Source organism: Spea bombifrons, chromosome 4 (assembly GCF_027358695.1).
Source record: "Spea bombifrons isolate aSpeBom1 chromosome 4, aSpeBom1.2.pri, whole genome shotgun sequence".
In the NCBI taxonomy this organism is placed as follows: domain Eukaryota; kingdom Metazoa; phylum Chordata; class Amphibia; order Anura; family Pelobatidae; genus Spea; species Spea bombifrons.
Genome location: NC_071090.1, coordinates 73620455 through 73631655, shown reverse-complemented (window position 1 = coordinate 73631655; position 11201 = coordinate 73620455). Strand labels below are relative to the sequence as shown.

Here is an 11201-nt window from a genome sequence, read left to right as displayed (position 1 = left end):
TCTTCTCCCAGTTATGAAATAGCTTTATTCTTGACATAAACCATCTCCAAAGCTGCAGCTTGTGGGGTGTTCCTGGTCTGCAGTGGTCGGTACCTATCAAAAGTGGTCAAGGAAGGAAAAACGGTGAACTGGTGACGGGGGGTCATGTGCAGCCAAGGCTCATTGATCCACGTAGGGGGAGAAGCTTTCCCGTTGTCGTCAAATCCAACAAATGAGCTACTGTAGCTCAAATTGCTGAAAAAGCTAATGCTGGTTCTGAACGTGGCGGTTTGTTGCTTATGGGGCTGTGTAGCTGCAGACCAGTCAGGATGCCCATGCTGACACCTGTCCGCTGCCAAACCTGCCTACGATGAGCGTGTGAGCATAATAGCAGGCCCATGGAGCAATGGAAGAAGGTGGCCTGGTCTGATGAATCACGTTTTCTTTTACATTATGTGGATGGCTGTGTGCGTCGCTTACCTGGAGAACACATGACGCTAGAATGCATCCATGAAGGCCCCACCTTGCAACTTACAGAACTTAAGGGATCTGCTGCTAACCTCTTGGTGGCAAATACCACAGCAGACCTTCAGAGGTCTAGTGGAGTCCATGCTTCGTCAGGGCTATTTTGGCAGCAAAAGGGGACCTACACAATACTAGGCAGGTGGTCATGATGTTATGACTGATGGGTGTGTATGTACACACTTTCTCTTCACTACTGCAGCACAAATTTCCTATCATTATCCATCTTCAGAACTTGTAAAACATGGTTACTACCTTTTTATTATGCAAGGGTGCACGGTGGTAGGAATACATTCTTATCTTTACAGCCAGGCATGTATAGATTTGGTAAGCTGGAATGCACTACTTGTAATCATAAACGTGTCTGTTACAACAAAATCCATATTTTACAACTACCTGTATAAATAAACTGCAGGTATGAGTAGTCTGCTAACCTCTTCACATGTTGCCAACCACAATATGTTGTCACACTGTAATTAACTGTAAAAAAAAAATCACATTATATAAAATTTAGTTTGTGAACAAGGACCCAGTATTGCTCTTAAATATAGTTTTAGAGATGGGAAGGCAACTCCAGAAAGAAAGAGCTATGATAAACTACTCGATTGACTACTAGGTTGATAATTGGGGGGGGTAATCCTTGAATTAATATTTAACACCATTGTTCAGAAACATTATACCTGAATTTAGTGTGCACATGGAGACTGTGAGGTCATCTGAACGTTGAATGAAGGGTTACATAGTAACTGGGTTCAATGACGAAAATAAAATATTTGTCAGGCTAATTTGGAACCTGGGCTTTTGCTAAATTATTCTATACCACATCTTTAATAAAAACCAACATAATAGTGTATTGTGCAATTAAATATATGGTGATGCTGTTTAACCAATTATTACACTATTAGCATCAAGTGTAAAACATATATAATGTTCTTTGTTTAAAGTCAGAGATGTGCTTCCTGTGTGATAAAGGGCCTTCTTTCCAGTGGTATTTAAGATCACAGTGGACCTGGGTATTTTGGGACTACACTCCCCTCATGTGGTTCATTCACTCCCTCCAAATCCAAAGGTAGAAAGATGTCTGGATCTTCTTGGTTCCCTCAAATAGGTAAACTTCTGAACTTTTCAAGGGGAGGCGGCAACTGGAAACTGGCTCACCTAACAACCAAAAACCGAGCCATCAGTCACCAGGCAATGAAAATATACATTTTCATGAAATCTGTATCAAAAGAACAAATGCACAAAAAAAAGTCATCAAACCTGTGAACGCACAGAAAGCTTTTCAGGTTCCAGGCCAGTTGCAGGAGAGCTGTGGTTGTAACTCATTTAGCTATATTTTATGAAGGGTCAACGGTGACAAGTATCTCCGAAAGGAAAAGCTGAGCATGCCCTGCACAATACATAATTGATGAGACTGAATCTCACTGATTTTGCTATGCATTAGACTGGCCAACCAAGCTCTTGCATTAAAAGTTCATTGAGGTTTGCTATTCGCAGTGTACAGTGAAGTCCACAAGCTGAAGCCACCATTCTCTCACAAACTCTACCTTTAGTAAAAGACCCCTCTTTCAGTTCTGCTCACTCCATCCTTGGAAGCATGAGCAGCACACAGGTGAGTGAGGGAAACACTACTACTCTACCAGCCAAACTAGACTGGACAAAGAACACGATGGGGATGAAGGGGCTGGTACATGCTCGGAGCATTTACCTTTTAAAAATGTTCTTGTATAAATTGTGGGAAAAAATGGATAATGTTTATGAACTCCCTTACATTTAAGACCATCAATTTATCACAAAGGTGGAGTGCTTCCTTTTTTTTTTGTGTGTGTATGATAGCGCCACCAAGTGGATGCTGAAATCACTAACTAAATCCCCTGAAGGATCAATCATAGTTATTTTCTAGACCTACGCAATGCATAGTTAATTATAAGACAAAAATACTACAGCATAAACAACAGATTAAGCAGAGCCATTCGGGCCCTTGTAGGAATAACCCCTTCGTGACAATGGCTTATTTTTTTTTTTGTACCTTTCGTGACAAAGGCTGTTTTAACATTTCTGCGCTGCTCATGTTTAGCTGTAATTTTCCCACACAAGGTATATATTGGGTTTTTTTTAAGGACAAGAAGGACTTTCTTTAGCTGTCATTGTTTTGATTGTATCATATCATTTACCATTAAAAAATATAAAATATGGTGAAAAATTTAGAAAAAAATGACTTTTTCTGACTTACTTGGAAAATATTTACTCATCTATAAAAGCTAATGAAAACAACCTGTTAAATAGAGTCTACTATTTGTCCTGAGTTTATAAATACCCAATGTTTTTATGTTTTTTTCTGCACGTTATGGGGCAGGTAGCGTTTTGCTATTTCAAAACCATTTTTTCCAAATTTTGCAATTCTTCCCCCATGTGCTATTTCGGCCAATGCAATTAACCCCATCAAACCATATATTTTTGAAGACTAGACACCCCAGGGTATTTCAAATGTTAGTATTTTAACCATTTCCATGCACTAATTCTACCACCAGCCTTTGGCAAACTTTGTGGTTGTCATTTTTTGGCGTTTTTTTTCCAAACACATTTTACTTCTTGTATGAATTTTTAGCTCCTGGTATATGCCACTGTCACACAACAACCCAATATGGGTTAAGCAACATCCCCAAGTACAGCGATACCCCCATGCACGAGTTTGCCTGGCAAAAGGGTCACATTTGGGGCATGCACAATTTTCAATGTTGAACTTTATTTGGTGATCCTGTGCTCATGCCCTATTTGGTACATCTTTAAAGCCGGCCAATTTAATGTGCCCAATAAAACCATATATTTTTGAAAAGTAGACACCCCAGGGTATTTCAAATGCTGGTAGTTTAACTCTTTTCCTGCACTAATTCTACCACCAGCCATTGTCTAAATTAGTCTAAATTGTCTAAATTCTAAATGTGTATTTTTCCCACGCACGTTGTCATCTTTCTCCCTGTGTTAATTAGGACATTGTTGAACTCGGCCAATGCAATTTACCTCATCAAATCATACATTTTTTTAAACTATTTTTAACATGCCTTTCTTTTAGCTCTTTCCATGCGAGATGTGTTTTAAGATAAAGAGCTAATTTTAGGACTTGCTCATAAAAATATTTTTTTATATGTATCTTATTTTACTAATCACATAGTGATTAGAAAGCTGGGCTCCATTGACTTGCATGGTTGAATGCAGTACCTGTATTCAACCTGCAACCTTAGTCTTTTGAAAGGACATGCATCCATCTGGCAAAATCACTCACTTCTGCATCTGGCAAAATCACTTGCAGTGGCGGTTGTGACTGCTCTCCGGAGCAGTCACGGCGCATCCTGGGGTGGGTGTTCAGTGTCGCTGAATGCCTCGACATTGAGGCATTACAGCAACACCGTTTGGGTGCAGAAAGCGAACGTAGATGAAGTAAAGATGTAGTGAAGTTAAAACCAAACCTCTCCTACTAATTCTCCCTGTAGTGTATATACCCCAGGAGCAATCGTATCTTAAGAAAGAGCACATTCTGTAAACTAGTGAGGTCACTGGTGGCTTCAGTCCCAGTAAAACTTTTTTAAACTGCTGGCAATAACATGTTGTGTTAAGATGGGGGGGATGACATTTTACAATATATTCAACATTTCAAACACAGTCACTGCCATGACAACATTTATTCAGAAAGCTACAAATATTTTTCATGAGGTCGGAATTCAAGGTAGGTAAAGATTTTATGCAGCATGTCAACCCCCCCTAGTGTCCTTGTTGGCCAAACACTATTTAGTTTATAAAAGAGATGGTGTTTCGTATATTTTGTTTTAGTCTCGCTGCTTCATATACACTTCTTCTCAGAATTACGGCTTAGTCTTTTTATGATCTCCTTCCACTCTGCCCGTTTTTGGGTTACATATTGAGGTGTTATTTTATGCAGACTTGGGCTGCCTGCTCCCCCCATTATCTGCTCACACAAGGCTTCAGTCACACATACTACGTACATGCCACAATCATAGCTGTTGTGCTGGGATGGAGAATGTTCCTCTCGATAACTATCACAACCATTAAGCAGAGTCCTTAAGTTCCTGGCCATAAGTCTGGCGTGAGGAGCATTGGTTCCAGGTGCTGAGTCGTAGTGAAGAAAGATGGGGATATGTCGAACGTAGGCGAGCAGGCTCCAGTGTGTGCCCCCTGCTTCTGACCCTGTGTTATCGTTGACCGGCAGCAGGATAAGGTCTTTACTGGGCAAGTCCAGTGGTTGCAGGAAGTCAGGGGCATCTCTTTCGCAGCACTTAACGAACTGGCTCACTTCAGGACTGAGGAAGGCCACTCGCTGAGATATGGAGGGATCTTGATTGGAGGCCAAAAACTCAAAGATGAAACCAATAATGTTATCATTCAGCCAGTGGGGTGGATCCAGGAGTGCAACATCTGAAGAGCGCAAGAGGGAGTCTCCATAACTTAGTAGTATCTTCTCCATCCTGAAGGACATCCACAAGATGGAATACAAAAAACACATTTCAGTACACAGCATAATTTAATCTTAAACCACAACATCATCTAATGTCATTTTGCATGCATTCCAATGCATTTTACTGCATGCATTCATTAGTTACCGTAGCAGAAGCAACCTGGCATTTTATTTTTTTAATTACAGTAAAACGCACAAGAGACTCTAATATACATTTAACCTATATTAGAAGAAAAAGATATAGACAAGAAACCTAATGCATGAACCTCGACCGCATAAAGGTCACAATTACTTTGAGTTTAGTTATACGAAATGTACGCTTTAGTACTCAACATTTCCCAATACACATCTGACCTTCCTGATTTTCTATGTTTTTAAATATTTGAATACGCTTCATGACACTGAACGGGTACATTTAAAAAATTCGAATTGTACAGATTTAAATTTCATATTGTTGAATGAATTAATTATGTTGTGTATTTGCAAATTTTTGCTTTGGGACTTGGATCCCAAAGGGTCAACGGTCCATTGATATCAATCCATTACATCATTAATAAAGTAATATTGCCATATTGGCCATTTTTTTTCTTGGGCGCCTAAAATTTCTACATGTTACTGAACACAATCTATGGCGTGTTTTCCTTTATTAACATGATTAATTTAGTTATTCCCTTCTGTGAATAATTACTTCCAGGATACTGCAGGGCAGCACTTAATAGAATGCGGTCAGCAACATGTGAAAAATAAAATTAGATGTGTCCAGGAAAAAAAATGGCTGATGTGGCAACTCTAGTGGGAAGAGAGAGGGGAGTGTTTAGAAACTACATGGTGTTTGTGACTAAAAAAACTGAGGAGCATTCGATTTAATCCAATTTATATTCAAACTTTAGCTTATAATGACTATTAGTTTAATATTCCGCATTAATAAAATTAACATTTTCATCAGCTACCACGTGACACTTATAACACCCCCGTGACTCACAACGGGACCTAAAATGAGGTCGCCGGTATAATGTATCTGCAACAGAGAATGACAGGTCATGCCTAGTGGCGATATACATTACTTCCAGCAGCAGACTCCGCTTTCTACGAGGGCCTCCGTCTGAAAGCTTTACAAACGGACTTAACCGGTTTGACTTCGGTAAAGCGCCTTCATCGCTGCTCACAGTAAGGTTAAGGCAGACATTTTGTAGGAGACCAAAGATTCTGGAAAAAGCATGATAATTGTCTCCACAAAAATGGCGCCTGCGACGGAGACAGAGTTGTAAAGCTGCTGAGCGAAAACTCTCCGCTTAGAACTCTTTGACCTTCCGACGCTCCAAGATGACGTCTACATGATGTGCCAAAAAACAAAACAAAAAAAACCCTTCTCCGAAGTTTGGCATTCTTTCTTGTGGACGGGAACTCGATTTATATTAATACATTCCTGAAATGCCTTTGTAACTGAGTCCTAGGAAAGGGAAGGGTTAGGACGGAGAATCAGGCGATTCCAACGTTCACACACATTTACTGAGGGAAAATGATTCAGTGGACGCTGCTGTCTTATTTACGTTTATTTATTGATTTATGTAGCGCCATCATAGTCCACAGCGCTGTAAGGCGGGCCAACAGCATATAATGTGTGGTGGCATAAGTAATTTATTTAGGATAATATTGCTGGAAGGCAGCACTTCTTTCTTGCCATTTTGACAAATTGTTATGGTTATTTTAAGCTTCCTGTGCTGTGTAGGGCACTGTTTTAAATCCCAAACAGTATATAAGCTCTCCTAAAGTCATTTAAAAACAGGTGCAGGTCGTGTCAGTCTAGACTGTGGTTGCGATACGCATTCCTCTTTACTGCGCTGATCCAAGGCTTTAAATAATCTGTGGAAGTCCTTGTCTTGTACGGTTTTAAACAAAACAATGCGTAAATCTTGGCTTCCCAAGAGGGTAATTCGAATAAAGTCCATATGGCATCAGGTAGTGTATGCGATGGGGATTCATTTCAATATAAAATAATGTTTTATAAATATATATATATATATATATATATAAAGAGAAAGCCAGGGCTTATACAGTGGTAATAATATTTCAGGTACAAAAGGTGGATTAGAACAGTGCTTGCAATAAGTATTATGAATGTATAATGACCCATCGAGAGGTGAGGAATTGTTAAAATAGTAAGAATCAGCCATATTTATTAACAATATGTGCCACTTGAAAGCTTCTTCTGATTGCTACCCAATAAGTACCACCATTGCTTGTTATAATAATGGCCCAATGTCTCAAGTTAAAAATACAACCAACTTGGAATAAGTTTGGAGAGTCCCGGTACCTTTAATACAGGGCAATGTGTGGCTGTGGGGATCGGGGTCATTGGGAGGCCATCTATGCTAGGTATAGGCAAGATCTATAGGTTACAATGGAACCAATGGTTTTGTGCTGGCGCTACCTGTATATTCCACACTTTTTTTGCCCGCATTGGTCGCGTGACAGGCTTGCGCCTCACTATTGGCCGTAATAACTCATACATAGAGAGGTTTGGGGGTTAAACATCACTGTCTAAGGCAAACTGGTACCTGTCCACGCTGACCACTGAGTCTGGTGAGCTGCAGGAAGGCAGGAGAGCTGGGGCGACACCATGGAAGATTTAATAAAGAGGTGCGCGCCAGCTTGTAAAAAATAATAAAATACAATATAAAGGAGACAATACTGTGTTTATTGGGGTGATAGTTGCTGCCTGAAAAGGGGGTGAACGGGTAATGATCAGTTGATAAGTTTTGCCTTCTGGCTTACGGGATGGAGGGCTTTTGTAAATAATTTGGTGTACAATGTAGTTTAGGCTAAGAGTGTTAGAAATGGTTACTTTATATGGAAGTTGAGATTTTGTGAAGTTTAAATATAAATGCAGTAAGGTCTATTTTTAGTTTAACCCCTTAATGACCTGTGACGGTTCAGGGCTGTCACGCAAAAACAGTCTGTTAACGACCTTTGACGGTCCTGAACCGTCATTAAATTAAATAAGCTTAGAAAGTTATTAACAATGTCAATGTTGAGGCATTTAGTAACGCCGAGATCGGCATCGGCATGTCTGGCCCCTCCCCGTGGGCGTCAATATCCGCCGTCTGCCATACACTGTATGGCGGCGGACGCCCGTTTTAAAAGAGTTTAGGCGATCAACGTCACCTCCTAAACTTCAATGGTGTCACTGAAATGCCTCGATAGTGAGGCATTCAGCGACACCGAACACCCAGCCCAGGACGCGTTGTGACCGCTCCGGAGAGCAGTTATAACCGCCACTGCGAGTGATTCTGCCACTTGCAAGATGGCGGCGCAAACAATGAAGTTGAAAAGATTCCTCAGGAGAGTCTCTCCAGACCCTCCTGAGAATCTGGCTCAGGTATTGCATTCAACCATGCAAGTCAATGGAGCCCAGCTTTCTAATCACAATGTGATTAATAAAATATAAAAAAAATAATAAAAAAAAATATGGAAAAAAATTGCTAAAAAAAAAGTGCTAACATTTAAAAATAATTATGCAGTGATGTTGCCAGAGGAACCATCCAGTACCAGGAAGATGTAAAAACATATACATACTTTCTAAACACATATTGGGGTGTTGTTTGGCAGTGACATATACAAGGACCTTTATATTTATAACTAAATTAAAATTTGTGAGAAAAAATGTAAAAAAATGACTATTACAAAGTTTGACAAAGTATGGTTGTATAATTAGTGCATGGAAAGGGTTAAAATACCAGCATTTGAAATACCCTGGGGTGTCTAGTTTTCAAAAATATATGGCTTGATGGGGTAAATTGAAGTAGCCGGCTTCAAAGATGTTCCAAAGAGGAGACAGAGGCAGAATGAACAGATTTGGAAAAAAGGTTTGAAAATCATAAAACGCTACTTGTACTTATTGCCCTATAACTTACAAAAACCAGCAAAAAAACATAAAAACATTGGGTATTTCTAAACTCAGGATAAATAGTAGAATCTATTTAGCTAGTTACTTCCTTTTGTAGGTGAGTAAAAGATTTTAGAAAAGTCATAAATGGTGTGTTTTTGAAATTTTCACCATGTTTTATTATTTTTTTTGGTAGTAAATAAGATGATATGATCAAAATAATGGTATCTGAAGAAAGCCCATCTTGTCCCAAAAAAACAAAACAATATATAACATGTGTGGGTACACTAAATGGGTGAGGAGAAAATTACAGCAAAAGTGTTAAAACAGCCTTGGTCCCAAAGGGTACAAAAAGAAAAAATAAGCCAGGTCCTTAAGGGGTTAAACCCTGCAGTTTATTCTATTTTGAGCACTTTTAGTGATCATTATTGAAACCTAGAAGTCTTCAGCTTCAAATGTGTTTTTTCTTCTTCAGTGTTTCTCTGCCACTGTCATCAGTGTTGGACAACATTCAGAGACGAGATATGCAATCAGAGAGATTTTATATAGCACACCTGGCTCCTGAGATATGTCCCACAAACGCATAACGTTGGGCCTTGGGCCTTTCACAGAGCAAAGCTGTCACAGAAAATGAACAAAAAGTGCAATGGAAATATAATCCACTTGACCTAATCATAGAAGCTGATCACTTGTTTGCTGTCAACCTTTGGTAAAAAAATGTTTCAAATGTGTTCATTACTAAACCACACACTTATGTCAATCTTGAACCATATTCTTTGTGAACCTTTTTGTTGATTGGTTGTTTTCTACCAAATCTTGTGCTCGTGATAATTCCTCACTACTCCCACAGTTAGTGGGATGCCTGAATGCTTTGTTCTGTATGCCTGTCATTTTATAGCTTTACTGTACATGATGTCACCAAGAGATTTTTCACTAATTTAACTCGAATTCCTTTATACAAATGGTGCCCACAAATGTCTCTTGAACTCTTATTACTACTAAATGAAGTCATTAATCTGTGTTTCATGTCAATATCATTCTCAATTAAGTTATTGTCTTAAAATAGATTTGCTTAAACAGAATGTCTCTTTGTTCCATCAAAATCTGTCCAAGTACACATTTTTTACTATCACTGTTAAAGAAGTTGACACAATCCCATATGACTAAGCATGTATCCTCGGGGTTATCTGTGAATCCTCTTTCTGCTTATTACTTACTGTAATACTATGACAAAAATCCCATGACTGCTTATTCCTGTGCAATGTAGAGTTCCACTACTAAATGCAAACCATCTTCTCCATACTAGTGTCCTCAATATATTTCACAATGAATCTAAGTAACTAAGCAAATTTACTTTATACCGTAACTAAGCTAATCCTAACAAGAATGTCGCTTGATGTCCAAGTCAATTGGACAAGTAAGTGTCCCACTACCTAGTCCCGTAGTACTGGAGAGTCAGAACCACACGCATACAGGTAGAGTATGTGTTGTGTAGTGCATTAACATTTTATCCAGTAGGGTAACTCACAGTAGACAGAGTAAGAGCTGCTAGTAAATTATGTGCAGCAGAAAGGGCAGCTAAGTATCAGGCAGTCATTCTGGAGTCAACAGTGGAGCCCAGATGACTTGCAAGGACAAGCAAGATGATATAGAACTTGCAAAGACTTAGTCAAAATCCAGAGGCAAGGTTGGTAGGCAGAAAAGGGGCTTATTTCTGCAGAAGTCCAAACACGGACAGGCATAGAGCATAGTAAAGTATACAAGTACCGGGGTCAAACCAGAAGGTCCAATTCAATAGGTATGGAACAGAGTACAGATAAGGTGAAGGGGAACATGGCGGAGCGTATTGCTGGGAGAGTTTATACGGTATTTAAAAAGTTTACATTTTTAGATATTTGCTTCTTTAAATTGATTTGTGTTTCAAGAAAGGAAACATAGCTCATAGCCTTATAGTCTTACGGCCTACAAGAACCAGTACAATGTGGAACTTCTGCTGATAATCTCATTATTTTAAGCATATAATTAAGTACTTAACTGGAAAAGATTTATCATGGTCTATGACATTGATCATCACAGGCTACTCATTTATTACCAGAGGATGGTCAACATCTGGCAGGCCATCTGGCTTGGACTATAGATCCCACTATATGCAGCCAATCAAAGTAGATAGGGAAATATTGTTAGCTTGTCTGAATGTAATGGGAGCTGTAGTCCACACTATCATCACTAATAGAGGCAGACAGAGAAATGAAAAGTGCAAGTATTTCACACAGCATTAGTTACCAGATTCCAGTGTTCCAGGCTAAGCTCTGTGTAACTTTTGAAATGAAAACAAAAGTGAAG

The 11201-nt window shown here is 39.2% G+C and overlaps 1 protein-coding gene across 1 annotated transcript; it reads right to left on the bottom strand.

The window, feature by feature from the left end:
- Positions 1 to 4162: 4162 nt before the first annotated feature.
- Positions 4163 to 6154, bottom strand: SENP8 (SUMO peptidase family member, NEDD8 specific). The gene is made up of 2 exons (XM_053465032.1): positions 6032 to 6154; positions 4163 to 4982 (listed from the first exon to the last, which is right to left on the bottom strand). Coding segments are annotated over exons 1-2 (645 nt in total). The 5' UTR covers positions 6034 to 6154; the 3' UTR covers positions 4163 to 4339.
- Positions 6155 to 11201: the final 5047 nt, after the last annotated feature.